Source organism: Monomorium pharaonis, chromosome 2, assembly GCF_013373865.1.
Source record: "Monomorium pharaonis isolate MP-MQ-018 chromosome 2, ASM1337386v2, whole genome shotgun sequence".
NCBI lineage: Eukaryota > Metazoa > Arthropoda > Insecta > Hymenoptera > Formicidae > Monomorium > Monomorium pharaonis.
The window spans coordinates 6,170,998-6,188,216 of record NC_050468.1 but is presented as its reverse complement, the minus strand read 5'-3'; the positions used below and the strand labels follow the sequence as shown (position 1 = coordinate 6,188,216).

The 17,219-nt window shown below is 34.1% G+C and overlaps 1 protein-coding gene across 4 annotated transcripts in view; it reads right to left on the bottom strand.

The window, feature by feature from the left end:
• Positions 1–313: 313 nt before the first annotated feature.
• LOC105838939 (glutamate receptor 1) overlaps positions 314–17,219 on the bottom strand; it is a 225,470-nt gene continuing 208,564 nt past the window's right edge. The window contains exons 8-20 of one of the 4 annotated variants that reach the window (XM_036282963.1): positions 15,555–15,767; positions 14,476–14,583; positions 14,150–14,260; positions 13,933–14,053; positions 13,271–13,365; positions 11,975–12,198; positions 10,451–10,663; positions 6,493–6,691; positions 6,122–6,366; positions 4,171–4,417; positions 3,819–3,893; positions 2,191–2,250; positions 314–527 (exon numbers count right to left, since the gene is read on the bottom strand). In XM_036282963.1, the coding sequence (XP_036138856.1) occupies positions 453–527; positions 2,191–2,250; positions 3,819–3,893; positions 4,171–4,417; positions 6,122–6,366; positions 6,493–6,691; positions 10,451–10,663; positions 11,975–12,198; positions 13,271–13,365; positions 13,933–14,053; positions 14,150–14,260; positions 14,476–14,583; positions 15,555–15,767 (1,986 nt within the window). In that variant the 3' untranslated portion in view covers positions 314–452. Of the gene's footprint in view, positions 528–2,190; positions 2,251–2,721; positions 2,777–3,818; positions 3,894–4,170; positions 4,418–6,121; positions 6,367–6,492; positions 6,692–10,450; positions 10,664–11,974; positions 12,199–13,270; positions 13,366–13,932; positions 14,054–14,149; positions 14,261–14,475; positions 14,584–15,554; positions 15,768–17,219 lie in introns of all 4 variants that reach the window. The other 3 variants (XM_036282959.1, XM_036282961.1, XM_036282960.1) reach the window with 3 other exon arrangements.

The window sequence follows — 17,219 nt, the reverse complement described above, 5'->3', positions numbered from 1 at the left end:
TTTAATTGCTCCATCATTACTCGAGCTTGGATTTATTCGACTTCTGGACAAAATCGCAATGGAAAGATTTCTTTGACAGTGTTTAAAACACTGTAGCGATACCACAACAGTTCAGATCGCCATGAACGGAAAGACGCCGATTGTTTTTTTTTTTTTGTTTGGCGTCTAGGTGATGTATTCCGGTTTGTCATTGAGGCCGGACCAGTGTCGCGGAGACGCCGGTGTCCATGGCACCGCTATGTCGAGAGCCGCGAGGCTGAGCTTCCGCTGAAATTTGAACTTCGGGCTCTTCTTCTTCGGGCTCTTCGGCGGCGATTCCGCGAAGGTCACGTTCCTCCGTGGTCTCCTGGAGGATGGCGGGGGCGGCGGCGGGGGTGCCACCAACGGTGGCGGCGGGGGCGTGGGCAGCGAATTGGCGGGTGAGTCGCTCGAGTCTTCCTGCTGGTAGCAGTTTACACTTGGGTATGTGTGTTGCTGTGTACCTGATCGCCCTCGGTATTCCCAATCGCGTTTGCTGGTGCGTAATACTGGAAATTTTAACATTAACGATTAGACGCCGTTAGAATCGCTTGAGCTAATAACCTTCCATAACTATCGCAGTTTCTTGCGGGATTAAGAAAATATTTTGAAGAGAAAATAAAATGAAGGAAGACAATTTCTCTTTTAGTTTTCTGAAACATTGCCTTATATTAATTATTCAAATTGTTCAAAGATATTCCTTATCTTTTTTAATAGATTTTAATTGAATTCGTTCAGAGATAAATTCTTACTTGAAATATCGAATTAATTTTTTCTAACATTAAATTTTTACCTGACAATAATTGAAGTTAATATGTAATTATAAATTAATACACTTTAATTGATATAAGTGATAATAATTTTGAAAATTGGTAACTACAAATAATCTGAAACTGAACAGTGTATCGGTATACCAGCTCAGGCATGCATATTGATAGAAAAACAATAATGTTATGTGACGAAATTTTGGATTGTGATTTATGACAAAATTACGTGAAAGATTGCAAAACCATAGTGTGTGATTTTCTAATGTGACTAGGGTTTATTATTCCATTCCTTGTCCATGTTTTGCAACATATGGCTCAATGCCATTTAATCGCGATGGATCACCAATAGGTGCAAATAAACATTTTATTTTCTTATGCAAAAACAATCATTGTTGATGCAAACTTTTGGATTTATATATAAAATCTTTTATATATTTTTTAATCCAATCAGACATCCTAAAAACAAGTTACAAATTATAACTGTATTGTTATAGGACGGTATTTTGATCTTATATTTAGTCATCGTTATTTTAAGTATGATATTGAGACGTTGTACGATCATTTCAAGACTGCTCATTGTTATCCAACTTGAAGTCGATCTTGGATGATCGGACTATGAATACCGCTTATAATTTGTATCATTAATAGTATCCGCAAATTAATTTTTGATTTGCTTAGGTTGACGAAAAAAACGTGTCACAACAAAAGCGACTTCGAATTCACGCATATGTCTTTCGCTTGTTTATAAGTTTTGCATAATAAATTTGAAAAGCGTCATACGCTGCATCACGTTACGTTTAGCGCGATACATTCTTGCAAGTCATGCCGAATAAGAATGCATGAATCACTAAGAGAAAAATTAGAGCATTTTTCAAAAGGAAGTATCGAATGAATAAATATGGAGGAAAAATGTATGGGATAGAAAATGTGAGTTCGACAGTACACGCAAGACAAGTATGTCGAACAGATAAGATTTTGTATTATATCTAAAATAATACTACATAATATTTATTTCGCTCGTATTAAAATATTAAATTCTTGGATTTTATCAACCTTCCTTAAAATTTATTCTGCTAAAATATAAAGATTTATTTTTAAAGAGTTAGAAATTAACTCGACCAATCCAACAAATAAGAGTATTTGTGAAAGATTGTTAAAATCAGAAATCAATTAAAATTTCTTTATTAATCAGCTGCGAATTGAGAAGAAATTCGAGAAGAAAGCAGCCTTTTGCATATAGATAGGTAGATGTACTATCCAATTCTGAAAAGGAGTGCAAAGGATACACCGTGCAGATATATTATCCATACGCAGCAATGCACGTAGGAACGTAAGAAAATTAGAGATCTTCAAAAAATTTCCCGTGTGTGGCTCTTGATGCACCATGGTCTCTTCAGAATCATACCTTCGGCGCGAACGTAGTCAATGTTGGCACCTCCGCAGCCAGTACTCGTTTCTTCCCGCGCTGTGAAAGGAATCAGTATTACAAAAAACAGGAACTCTCGTGAAGATCTCAAATTTTTCTTAAGTCCCTACGTGTCTTTGTTTCTTGTTCCTTTATGCGCATATTTAAGCAAACTTTTATGTGGAAAGCTAATGATGTTAATGGATCATTCTTATTGAACGATATGTTCTGTGCGAGTTTTTAATATGTGTCGATATAAATATAAGTCTTATAGTTCTCCAGAAGTAATTATATGTTTACAAAGACATATAAAGAGAAATTTGTGTATGCGTGTGACATCGGCTTATCCTTTGTCAAAGGACAGGTAACATTCCATGTGGTGGTAGTGTGACCCAAACCGCAGCTATATCGTGCAGAAGCATTTGACACGGAAAGCGAAAGAGAATGAAAAAATGAGGAAGATTACAATAGAGTCGGGAGAAAGCAAGATAAATGCAAAATGGGATTAAAATTAAGGGCGAGAGTACTCACATATGGTCCCGGGAAAGGCGCATGCATCCTCCGTCTAACTCTGCAGTCCGTACCACTAGAGAGACAAAAACCCAAAGTAGAACGAAACGTAAACGCGAACGAGCAAATTTGTACGCCTCCTCCGTACGTTCTCGTAAAATCGAGTAAAGAAAGAGAGAGACGAGAGAAAAAGAAAAAGAGCGCAAATACATCCAGCCAGCCGCACATCGCACGCACGTACGCATACATATGTAGGTATATACATATATGAAGAATATATGTATGTCAATATATCGAACGGTCTTAGTCCTCTGGTCGATCGGTCTCTTCGAGACTGAAGCTGAAACTCTAGGACATTAAATGCAGCCGAGTTGAGTCCAGCCACGTAACTAACGAGAATGTGTCAAACGTTTACGCTGCTAACTGCATGCCAAGCCGTACTCTATATATCGTTCATCTATATGTATGGATATAATGTATAGGTTTCATGTATATATGCGTATGTATAATGTACGATGCTCTTGTTGCGAATGTATATATGTTTTATGATACATTGATATCTTTGGTTCGAGACCGAAGTAATTGCACGACGTGACGCACCGCCGATCGGGAGCAGAGATATATGCACCTGCGTAGCTCTCTTTCTTCCTTTCTTTTTTTTTTTACGAAATTAATCCCTTTTGTGAAATTCAACGGAAAACGTAATAATTAATATCCAGAGAACGTTCGCAAATGTGCGTTATTGTAATAATCAGCTAGTTAATAGCAACATTACAACTTATATTAAATGCACGACAGCATATATTGGCGCATTCGATAGATCATATGTACAATTTTTACCATTATCATTAATATGTACAAATATATATTATACAAATATATCACAGTAAACATGCTATTTGTATGTTTAGTTCTCTAAATAATATGATACCCGCATGTATTATTAAGCAAATGAACATTTTAATTGCGTTTAACAAATATCGTGAATTATTTATTACTGTATTTTTTATCTTCGGCGGTACGTTTGGTCGAAGCGTCTCTTACCAAATAATTTCTACTGATATCGTATGCGAATATGCGTATGCGAACAAATGAAAGGTTCGATTGTTATCACTTACCCGGCCATTGTCGAAATCGCGACCACCACCGATGGTAAGTCGTGCTTTCGCCTTCATCGCGTCCGACAGCGGTATCTGAGGAAAAGTGACATTTTTATGAATAGTGTACAATTTTCCTCCTATATTTATAAAAACTTTGTAAGATTACTAAATATCAAGTATAATTTAAAAAGTTACATTAACAACTGGATGTTATAATCATAGTTCCATTAAAAAAAGTATAAGTAATCAAATCAAAATAAAATTCTAGTATGTTATGTAAAAGCATTTTAATTTGATAATAGAATTTAATTAAATTGTAACAAAGTACGTATAATACAGTATATGACATTATATTCTTTGCTGTTATTACCTTCGCTCTTGTCGCCTCTGTGTGCGATTTGTAGCAGAATTCCAAAAGAGCTACAGCGAGTGCCAGAAGAAGGCCACCGATCAGAATATAAAATATTCCCGCTACGTTGCTCAGCGATAGCTCGTTTCCACTAATGTCTGGTTTATCACTATGCCTGCATTCTGTTCTTTCATACCACCATCGCTCCACTAACTTCGCCAATTCTCCATTCTCCTTCAGAGAGAGCACCGCCAAATTTATAGGATCCCTGTCAAATGTCAAATTTATGATACCATTATCGAGTAAAAAAAGCCGTCAAACAAAATACTGTATAACGAACAGAGAAAATATATATCGGCATGCATAAGATTTGTAATTGTATAGTTTTATAACAATTTTCTTATCAGGTAACTTTACGATATATATTGAGGTATGATGTAATTACGTGAATAAGTAGTCGGAAAGTCGAAATATCATAGTAATGCGTCTAATCACATTTGTATGAAAAAGTTAAGGAAACTTTCTTTAATTAAGCTTCGAGAAATATCGGTATTCTACGAAGTTTTCTGTTCCGAACTACGAGGAGAGGAGTTTTCTCGACTCGAGGAAAAAAAGATTAATAGGAAGCCACGGCGCCATTATTTCCCGGTAGGTGTGTGTGTGGCGGGGAGAGGGGGGTAGACATAATAAAGCTGCTGTTTGCATACCGTCTCCAATTACCTGCCTTGCGAGCGTTTTTGCTTTGGCGATCCAAAGACAGCGCGTGAGTCGCGAGTACGAGATCAGAACGTTGCACGAAACGTCAAGGGGGTCGCGCTGTTAAAAAATCAATAACATGCAAATTTGCTCGTATTACCGTTGCAGCGGTACGCTTGCTCTAGTCACATTATGAAGATTAATGGACTAACAAATACTTATTCATAGATTTTTCTAATTTCCTTTATTAGAAGAGATTGGATTAAGTATCGCTACAACATAAATTTCGTTCCTGCATATGTGGATTGACGTACTGATATAAAATTTATTATTTTATTATTTGCAAAAGTTTAATCTTTTTTTTTTCTTTCATATAAGATGACATAGAAATTGATAATAACAAATGCAATGTAAAAACTATTAACATTTTTTAATTTAAAAGAGAATAAAAATTTAATATAAAAAAATTGTTTATTTAAATAATCAGTAATCATTAACTTTTTACTCAAGTTTAAAATCGAGTTAATATCATTACTTTAGCAAAAGAACTAGTTAAAAAAAATTATAATAGAACGATTTGCTCATGAAATTTCGAATAAAAGCATGAAGCAGATTTTGCTTGTGCAAACTGAAAGGCAGATGTTAACACGCTGTCGAAACACGATATGAAATGGGGTTGGTTGATGGTTAATGTGTCCTCTAATGGGTAATGGCATGGAAAAGAGGTACGAGTTTTTCCATGCTAATTGCGCGTAATGATGCGACGACACTCCGAATACAGCAGAACGAGAAGCGAAAGACCGCAAGAAGATTTAACAGAAACAAAAACGAAGTGATCACACGAAAGCGTGAGAGAAAGAAAGAAAGGGAAAGCGTACTGGAATCTCCGTTTCATCTTGATGACTACAAAACCTTGTTAATTATCTACACTTTCCTGTTTATTCAACGAAAATATATCAAGTGTCTTCTCTGCCGTTTGATAAGGTATGGGAAATACAATAATTGTCCATGTAAGTGTGAAATTATTCCGACAGATAACTACATTCTAATTCATGCCCTATCTTTTAGAATGACGATAAAGGAATATTTACACGTCAGTGTGCAGAAAGGAAGGGGAATAAAATAATTGCTAACAATTAAAGTTATGTTAAATTGGAATATCTTATTTTACTGTAAACTTTTTACTGAAAATTATTCTGAAATCTAAAGAAGAGCAAAACAACTTTTATCGACAGTATCATAAAGAGGTTGCTTAATATCGTCAACGAGTACTCACTTGAGTGGAGATCCTAGCGGCGTCGCGACACCAAATCCTTTGGCATCGAGATTTCTCCCGACCTTCATCGTGTCGCAAGGTTCTCTCTCGTTGATGTAGTCGTTCGTCGGGCTCTCTAATAAAAATGCGTACTTGCCCTTACTCGTTCTCACTTTTTCTATTCCCTCCTCGTACGTGTGTACGAATACGTCTTTCCGCGAGTTCATGAATTCCCACATCTTGTTGTAGAGACTGATTTGAGATCTCTGTGGACGAGTGGAAAAAAGAAACAAATGAATATGGATCGGCAATCAATATGCATGAAAAAGATTTTTAATAATATTTATAATTATAAAATGGGTCAAACGTTTATCTTGAGAATATATTCTTACCCGAAAAAAATCCAAAGTGGTACCATTACTGAGAGTGCCGTATTGGACTTCCGTCTGCGTCGCTAAGTCCTCCGGTGAATTAATTGGCGTCACCATTCTCTCGATGGTTAAAAATGCGGCGAGATTTGCGGTGTAGGAGCATATTAAAATTAATGTGAAGAACCACCAGACGCTGCCGGCTATGCGACCAGATATGGATCTGTAGGTTGAATTATATATTTGGGAAACCATTAATTTAGAATAAATAATAAATGTTTATAGGAACTAATATGTATATGCGTGTGTGTATACATTACATAAATATTTGTATAAAATGCAGACAATTGAAATATTAAGATATAAGATGTAAATATAAGATAATATTTATAAGATATAAATATTGAGATATAAATCTTATTGAGATATAGTATGTAAATTTTTTATTACATGTAAATTTTGAAGCAACGTATGCATATTAGGATGCCAGTTTACAATGAAATAAACGAGCGCATTCACTTTATTCGTACATTGCATATATTATAGATCTTTCTCCAGTCGGTACAATCGAAGTAGTCTTACTACTCGCAAACAAGAAATTCGATATCGTTAATTATGTGTGTACACATCGGACTTAGATTTTGCGCAGGATGAGCATCGAGAGCGCGCGCCAGGATGGCCGAAGGAGAAGAGGAAGAGAAGCGTAGAGAAGGAGGATGGAGGGACGGTGGTCGTTCGCGCGGGTTTCACGAAATTTACAATTCATATCGCCACCGCGCGAATATTTAAACCATTAATCAAGGGGGCTACTAGGATGGGGTGGCGCACTGGATACAGCCAAATGTAAATTAATTGAGACCCAGTTTCGCAGTGAGCACGCGGTCTGTTTCGCGTAAACGACAAAACGCGCGCGTACTCGTAACGTTCACTTTTGTTGCAATTCTCTAGCAACGTATGTACTTTTGTGGAACGTAGTTTCTAAAACTGAATGTTAAGTTATTATTTTTACTTATGTCGCAAAAAATTGTGACGGCATAGAAAACAAATATTGAAACATTATACGAAGATATTTTTAAAGTTTAACAAAGAAAAAATCCATAATGTTTTAATTATTGTATTACAATCATAATGTATGTCAATATTGTGACTCTATATATTTGAATATTTGAAGAAACACAAGGGGATGTGTGACTTGAATTCTATCATACTACTGCGTATCGTGCTTTAAAGCACAATATAGCATTGCTACGTGAATATTCTATTCATACTGGACTCCTATCCAACTACAATGTTTTGAATATGCGAGCAAATTATGCTTTGTTTATAGATGTGGCACTTGTCTGCAGCCTGAAGTGTTTGCTCAAAATCGTTACCCAACCGGTGGTTATATTCTAAGAAATGTATTATAACGAAACATTTCGAAATAATATTAATGTTTATGAGAAAAAGTAACATCTGAGAATTACTGTAATGATTTTTCGATTTAAGAAAATGATTATATGTTAAAATACGTAAATATTTCATAATTAAATGTAAAGAAGAATTAAAATTACCAAAATGTTTATTGCACGAATATTCGTATTGATTTTAAAAGACAGTTAATTCAAAAATGTAAAATTTATTGCACTTGGAGACAGCCGAGAAAAATTTTTCCCTTCAGTTCTTTAATACTCAACTTTTAAAGACCTTCTTCATAATTCATAACTCTTTAATTAAAAGAGGAAAGAATCTTTTATTATTTCTGATATGATTTATTTATTGTCAAGAAAAGGAAGAGTTATATATTTTTTGTATGTTACATATATTTTTTTTCATTTTAAATTTCTCTAAGATTTGTGAACTTTTTTTGAAACACATTTAAAGAATTGTCCGTTACACATTAATTTCATATTACAATGTCGATTAAATAACATTTAAATTTTAATTAATTTTATAAAATAAAACTTATACTAGATATGTATCAAAAAATATATATGTATGATTACGATACATTTAAATGAAATACGAAGTATTGAAGGACGTGTAAATGAATACCTAAGCACACATATTACGAATAGAATTTTTGCACTCGTGGCATACTTTATTCAAATGAATTTAACCTCGCACGACTATAATCATCTAGCGATTATAAAGTCGATCTAAATAACGCGTTGCACAATAAAGCTACGAGTTTTATTACGATTGTCAATCTAATGTTTTTCTCGTGAATTGCAAACGCGCATTTAATTAACATAATTTGAATTAAAGTTGTTTCGCGCAATATCTAAATCTGTGCTTATAGTCGAGTGCTTTATGCCATCAAGAACAAGCACATTTTGATTGCGCTACATTATCAATCTTAACGAATGGAGTAATTTGTAGCATGAACGCATTTATATAGTATGAGTGAAGCAGTGCGCAAGATAAGAGCGATTGAAATGTTTGCTAACGAGAGTATAATGACGGCACTGATGGTGATAACGCGGGTTTATCACGAGAATAATGGTGAGGTATGTTTGCAAGCACACTAAAAACCAAATAACCTATGCTTTATGTATTTGTAGTAATTGCGCGCGCCTTTCGAAAAGTAAATGTGGCTACAGCACAAAGGCTATCAGCAATGAAGGATTTATATATACGACGCATCCTAGAACCTTAATTTAATTTTAACAAGGGATATTTTTACAAATGTACAATCAAGTTTCTTTATATAACATGCTTGTTCTGCATATAACGCATGGAATGATCTACAAGCTGATCTACAAAGAGAAAATATTAAGATCATTTATTTTGGTCACATTTAGCGCGGAAGTGCCTCGCGAAATGTTGTAAAGAGCTTTTTAAGTCAAACGTCCACCCGCGGAGAGGCGCTTTAACAATTTACACGAGAGATTTTAAACGTCAACTGGGAAGCTCTTAGAATCTTACCCGATTCATCCTATTACCGAGCTGTACGCTCGACCTGTCCCGGGTAAAGGGAGCTATTCTCCCTGTGCCTTTATGTACTTACCTGCGCTTATACCGCGGAAACGGAAACGGAGGGAGGCAAGAGTGGGCGGCTATAATTAGCTGAGAAGAACGTGGGAGCCACTTGCGCGCGCCGTTTCTCTCTTCTCTCTATTCCCCTCCTCTCCCCTCCTCTCCTCTCTCTTTCTCTCTGCTCTTTCTCTTTTATTCTTTCGGAAATTCATATCCACGAGCTCCTTCTCCTCCCCCGAGATAAAAAAAATCTGATCCCACCCGAATCCTAATAGTGAAATTGCACGGTTGCATTTACTTTGCTGACATGAGTTCTTTTATACTAATGCATGTTCCTTTATTCTTTTCTTGAATGTTACATTTTTTAACAAGTATAAGATTTTTATAAGTATAAATCTGTAAAATATGAAAAGTTACAGTGTGTAATATATAAACTATATTATAATAATTTAATAAGAGGAGAGCAAGAGCGAAAAAGAGAGAGAGAGAGAGAGAGAGAGAGAGAGAGAGAGAGAGAGAGAGAGAGAGACATTTCTATTTATTTAAATTTCCAATATTAATTATCTTGATTTAATTGAAATTTAAATTAAATTTCTGAAATTGCTGAGTTGATGAGTTTGACAAAAAACAGATTTTGTAGAATTAATATTTGACATGTTAACTACAAAATCTCGATATAATTAAAAAATGTTCATAATAGAATAATAGTAAAGACTATGGAAAAGTAAGAATTCATTCCTAAAAGTACGAATTTTACGAATGTGTTAAATCCGAATTTTTGTTTCTAGGTTACAATATGGAGTAACTACCACGACAATTTGTGCGTAGTTAATAATGAAAAGGGAAAGACTTTCCATTGTGCTGGCATCATTTATAACGTAACTTAAAATTCAAGATACGTAGCACGAACGCGAGCCGACATTAAATCCAGCGATTAAAAAAAAACTCAACCAACCGGCGAGAGCCTCTTTTCGATTACGCATTAATTACCGCTGGAAATTAATAACGTGAACCGTATGTTTACCTGGGTGAGATATCGCAGCTCTGTTGCATAAACGCTGCGAGAGCGAACCAGAGGCTATTTACGATGCTGAAGTCGTTAGCCATGCTGGAAGTTGGCATATGAGGTGAACCTTGCGGCGTGTGCGGATGTTGTAAACCGGGATCGTTTCGTCCACTAATAGCCGAATCTGTGCTACCGCTGATGGTTAGGACCCTCCATTCATACGGCGAAAACCTATATTATTGAAGAAAGGTAAAGAATTATCAAGCAAAATGTTTTATTATTTTTTAAACGTGGCATGAAGAAGCGGCGTTGATACAAAGGACGTTAAAGAGGAGTTTTAAACGAATATTTCTAAATTTTCGTTATCTCTCAGATAATTCCTAATTATATTTTACAATATGATAGGCATTGAAAAACTTTCAATATTAATTAATAGATAATGTTATTGTTTTGCAAAGTGAGATTACGTGTTACAGCTGACGTGAATAAATACGTGTAATAATAGCCATGCTTGGACGATTGTCTGTCATGTCAGTAAATTGTGTCTTTAACTTTATGTATATGATGACAAAGATAGTAGACGTTTCGAAGTTAATGCATCATGTATCTAAAAGTCAAAGTTAATTCACCTTTCGAAGTTAATGTACCCGTATGTATCTAAAAGTTGCTTCATGAAAGATGGCGCTTTGAAAATCAGGGTTGATATTCCAATTCCGGACGGTCATATTTTCGAGTAATATCACGCATGTCGTATGCATCGACTAATCATACCAAGTAGAAGATCTTCTTCAAACGACGTTCAAAGAGTCTCATTAATTATAGGGTTATCTAAAAACTTTCTCCTTTCGTTCGTTACGTCCTCGTTAAAGACTGAGGGCTCTCGCAAATGTCTCGTCGAGATATCTTGATAGTTGCATGCAATGTCAATTACTTGGTTGCACTATTTCAGTGCAAAAGGTAACAAACGACACTAAAATGCAACCTTTTATCTTTACTTGAGTTGATCATCGTGCAATATTTATTTTATTCATTACCGACGAAAACCGGTTTTCAATCGTAATGATGCAAGATTAGAAACGTGAACAGCATTATACAAAAAATACGTAGCGAATGGATTGTAATTGTTGTTCGTATCGCGATAAATAATTTGTCTTGATACAACTTTGTCTTGATATATAACAATATATAGCGGCCAGAGAGAGGCTAAAAATAGATAACAAAAAAATAGATTTCTTTGCGAGCGTTTTGATTAATGTTATTAATCAAATGTTATTAATGTAAATTCGCTTAATTATGGAACGAGCAATTCATTGATTTATCTTTTCATAATTAATGCTTGGATCAGCTATAACTATGAATTAATAATGTATAAGGTCTAATAAGATACATTTCATCAATCACATTAGTATACAGGAGGGTGAGGATAATAAGCTTTGCGTTGATTTCTGACTTAAACTACTATATACTTAGTATAAAAATGTGCATTTTCTGTATGTACATTTCTTGTAAAGAGATTACAATTTTTGATAAAAAATTTCTTACCTCGACACAATGAAGAGGACGATAGAAACTGCGATGTAAGAAAAGACAACGCACACCCAGATCTCCTTGCTCAGTGGATTCAGAAAGCTGAAAACTCCGGGTTTTTGTTTGATGGGCTTTTTTATCATGATGCTAATGCCGAGAGACATAAATGGTTTACTAAAATCGATCACGCGTTCCCGTTCGGAAGTAATGGTCAGAGGAGCAATCGCTATGTCGGCTTCCTGTGAATCGAAACAGACAACCAATGTAAATATTAATATTAAAATTAATTACGACTAAATACTGCAAAGATAATAAAACATATTTTAATAAAAAATCTAACAAGCTATAATAAACATACTGTTTTTAAAAAAAGGAAATAGAAATAAACTTTAGATACATTGTGAAATATTTTTGAAAAAAAAACCCAAATATTTTATGTGTCAACAATCAAGTATAATAATTTACAATAATAAGAGAGCGTTGATAAACATATGAATGTACAACTACATAATTTAAGATAAGCCTTTTTTTATCAGAGTCTTGAATCTTAGTACTTAATATTTCTTGTATGATTTTATATACATTTTATAATAATTTGCGTATTTTTTGAGTGTAATTATAACTGTAACTTGAGGATTTTAAAGATGAATAATAACGAAACAAAAGATAAAGAAATACGATAAAATACCACAAAATTTATTGTAATAATGTGATATACAATTTGTGTTTTTGGTGTCTTTTCTTGGAGTTATATTTCTATTCTTTATTATTACATTCAAGATTAATTATAATTATAATTATATAATTAAATAATTAAATAACTTCTATTTAAATAGAATAAATTTGAGAAAGAAAAAAATATTAAAATTACAAAATTCTTAAATCTCGCCGCTTTATAAAAGATTTTGCAACTTTGTTACTTTTTTTATTTAATAATCTCAGTATCTTCTGAAGCACGAAAACGCGCATACCTACGTAGCTGAAAGCTCAGGTACTTTGGACTTATCCTAAATTCCCACCAGATGGAACTTAAAATCAAATCGCGACTAACGAGCTTGCAAGCTCAGGGCATCTAGTGGAGCAGGTTCAAACTCGCTGTCGGGGGATAAAACAGCTCCTTCGTAGAGCACTTGGACTATAACGGTTGCGTGACGATCAATAGTCCCCCCCCTCCCCCTCATGCGAAAAGCTGGGTTCAATTACTCGAGGCGTCTTTCCGCGTAAACTTCCGGGGGAGACTGGTTTCGGTAGAGAGGAAAAAACACCCCGCGTTGAGGATGTAGCGGATACAACGAAATTACTGGAACTTACCTTTCTGATAAGCTCTCCGACCATGCCGTCCCAACCGCCCGGAACATCCGGGTTTTCCGTGCCGTATTTTCTGTCCTTCACGATCCGCAGCTCGTCTGAAAATTCGTAAGAAAGTACTTTACGGGGCGCGCGAAACAGCATTTCTTCCGCGGAACTTTTTCCATTATCGATTCCGCGCGCGGAAGAGGCTTCGTTACGTCTTTTAGGTACTTGTCAAGGGTGGGGCTGACTTCGGCAAATTTCGCTCATAATAAAAGTAATTCTTGCTTGAATTATTAATTCTTGTGCGAGTTAAATGAGAGTCGTTAGCATTAATAATTAAAAATTACTCGGAAGCGTACGCCGCCGGAGGGAAGCATCGAAACTAAGACTGCGGTTCTCTTTTTATTTTCTTTCTTTTCATCATTGTTCTACTATATCTCGTAGACATTAAATAAATTCCGAGGAAATAAACGTTTTCAGGTTAAATATAATGAATGATAATTTAATAATAATAATTAGATTGTTTTTGCGGCAAATAAATATATATATATATAATATACATAAATCTATAAATATTTTAAATTTTAACATATACGAGTAATCATGTCTATATTAGAATCAATTTAATTACACGATTGCTAAATGTAATTTTCAAAAGAAGTTATTTTTCACAGACTTACATGATATGCCCAACTTCTTCGCAATAAGGTCAGCTAAATCTTTGCAATATCCTTCGTAACCATCATTTCCGCTTAATAAATCACCCGTGTCCGATCTTTTTTCTATTATGTAAGGTGCCTCCTATCAACCGAAAACACAACGTTTTTGTTTTACAATTGATCTCATATATACGAGTTGCATATAATATATTATATAAATACACAATTTTGAACTTACGATTATCGTAGTAACAATGTAGGTTTTATTTTTTTCGATTTCATGCGGACGAAGTCGCACATATTTTGCAGCTATTGCTTGAAAACCAGCTTCATCGGTCCATTCGGCAACCTATAACAATAAATTAATATTATTTCTTTAAATAATTTTTTTAAGATAGACACATTGTGTGCAAAAAGAAAGTTTTAAATATAATAAAAAAGTAAAATAAGAATAATGCTTAGTTGTGATAAAGGCGGGCTGTTCAAGTGATTTACGTAATTTAAATTGTAGAATTATTAATTATTAGAATTAATTATGTTACATATTTTTTTTAATAAACTCACTTTCACCATAGCGCTGTTGACAGTCATCTCGACGACGTGAAGCGTATAATTCTGTCGTCGGCCGTCATCATTGAATCGTATCTCTCCTGTCAATCCTTCGATCTCGACCTGAAAATAAATAAATTCTAATAGCACATTTTGTATCTTGTTGCATAATAATCTGATATCTTTATTTGCTATCTTATGGCTTTACATGAAAAAAAAATATAATAATCTAAAGTTATTATAACATATAATATTATTTAAATATAAAATGTTTAGATTACTATTAGTAAATTTATAATAATAAAAAAGAAAAATAAATATTATTAAAAATAATTGGAAGTTTGAAAGAGAAAATATTAGTATTCAATGTAAAAATGACATCATTAGAATTATTATTAGAATTAATCAAAGTATTATCTCTATTGATCGTAGAAATAATTTTGATGTTAAATCTTTTTTGTTTTTTTTTTTCCGTTATCAGCGATTTCAATCTTGACATGAAAAATTGCCAAACGGTTGCGGATTAAAAGGCAAAAAAAGTTACGTGAGTAACGGCATGTATACGTAAGGGTGGAATGACGGAGGACTATTTGACGCGAACGCAGGAATTCCGTTAGAGTCGGAATAACCGCCAATTACTGTCAAGAGCAGAGATACGTCGAGGAGGGTCCGTGGCAATTTCGGTCGCCACGGTATTTCGCAACACATTGAGTACCCTGTCCTCTGGATCGCGTCTCGGGAATTTGAAAATAAATTACCCATATTTGCAGCCAATACGCGATTGCGCGTTGTCGCAAGCATTATTGAAATATAAATTTAAATAATATAACAACGCAGTTAATGATAATAAACATCCATCGAATCAAAAATTGATAACAGAAATATAAAATTTAACGTGTAGCAATTTATGTTAATTCGCTCATTTACTTAATTTAATATACAATAGTAAATAATGAATAATTCATTGTAGGATTATGAAAGAATCGTAAATGAATAATGATACGTTTATATATATGTGTGTGAGCTTAATCTATAATAATTTTATAAATATTACGTGCTGTTGCATTATTTTTGCTGATGAAATATTTATTTACCTTTCTTAAAAGTCTGGAAATTTTGTCACCATGTTCCCACGGAGTGACCCAGCCACGATTGTGGTAGCAATCTAAAGGTTTGGTTCCGTTTATGGGCTGATTGCTGCTCGACGTTACCCGCCTCATATTATTCTTGTCGGTCCTCTTTCTCAGATACTTGTTGAAGGCTTCAACCAGGACGAACACGGCGTCGTACATCAGAGCGGCTTGTGCCTAATTTCGATACATAATTGCGTAATAAATTAAATCGTTATAGTTTTTACAGACAAGCACGATACATTCTTTTCCACTGTCTCTCACTCTTCTCACTCATGACGTACTGATTTTCGGAAACGGAAAGTGAGAATTCTCTTTCTTGGTTCAAATGTTCCTTCGATTTTTACGCTCTTACGATACAACTCCTTTTCACGATAGGATCAAGAATTTTGCGAAATTGAGAGAGGGATTCGTCGTTGCGTTGTGGTGTACGTAAATTCACAGAGACAAGAGTACCTCGGGCACTTCGCCAGTGTTGGAAAACCGCGTTTTGGTACTCCCTGAATATAACGATCGGGCACGATAATCGTTGCATTAGATTGCATGCGGCCTGTCTCCGAGAGAGCTTTCAGATCCATAGATAGCGTCCCACACAACTTTGCCCTAAAATCCCGTTAGTAGTGTATCCATTTTAGGGATTATATCTGCCGCTTCTTGTAACACAGTAAAAATTATGCAAAAGGATCGAGTACATTTCTCCATATTATGTTTTTGCGTGAAACTATAAATAAAACTAATAAATAAATAAACATATAATAAAACGAAAAAGGACGCCATTATAATATATTTCAATTATGATTATTTATATATACAGAATTTTTTGCTTGTTAATAAAATGTAACAAATATTAAAAAATGATAAAATCTAACTTCTTATAAAACACAATTATAGATCAACGTTTGCATTTTTTAAAATTAGAATATATGTCAGTATTTTTAAATAAATATAATAAAATAGATTGCACAGAAAGTACAGCTAAGCTGAAATATTAAAAAATTATATATATATATATATACCACAGATGTGAAAATAATTTTATTAGATCATCAAAGTAATTATAAAAGAAGTTTAAACATGATGAAATAATGCTTAAAAAAATTTCGACATTCTAGCGACAAATTCGAACCTCTTACATTATTATTTTGAATATAACAGATCTAAAAATAACAAATTATTTTTAGATCTGTTCAGTTAAATTTTTAGATTTTTTTTTAAGCAAGAACTATGTTTTCATGTAATAATATTTTTTTAAATTTTGATTATAATTAGTTTCACGTTAAACATATTTAATCAATTTATTTTAATCTAAGTTAATTAAAATGTCATGTTACTAGCGATAATCGAACATAAGAGATTGTCTACTGGCGAAGTGTTTTATAAAAACCAGTGTGGTAACATTAGAGGCTTATGTTGTTGCGCATCATTAAACTAACTAACTTAACTAATATCAGTTAGTTTCGTACAAGAAGTTGGTAAAAAAATGTTAACCCGCGGGCGAAAGGAAAGATCATTAGAGGAAGGTGAAACGCGCGGTCTGCACGGACCGATACGGTCGAGCGAGCGACACTTTATAAACGCGTTGAAAAGTCCGAAGTTCCTACATGCGGGTGCTGTTTAACAAGTTTGGTC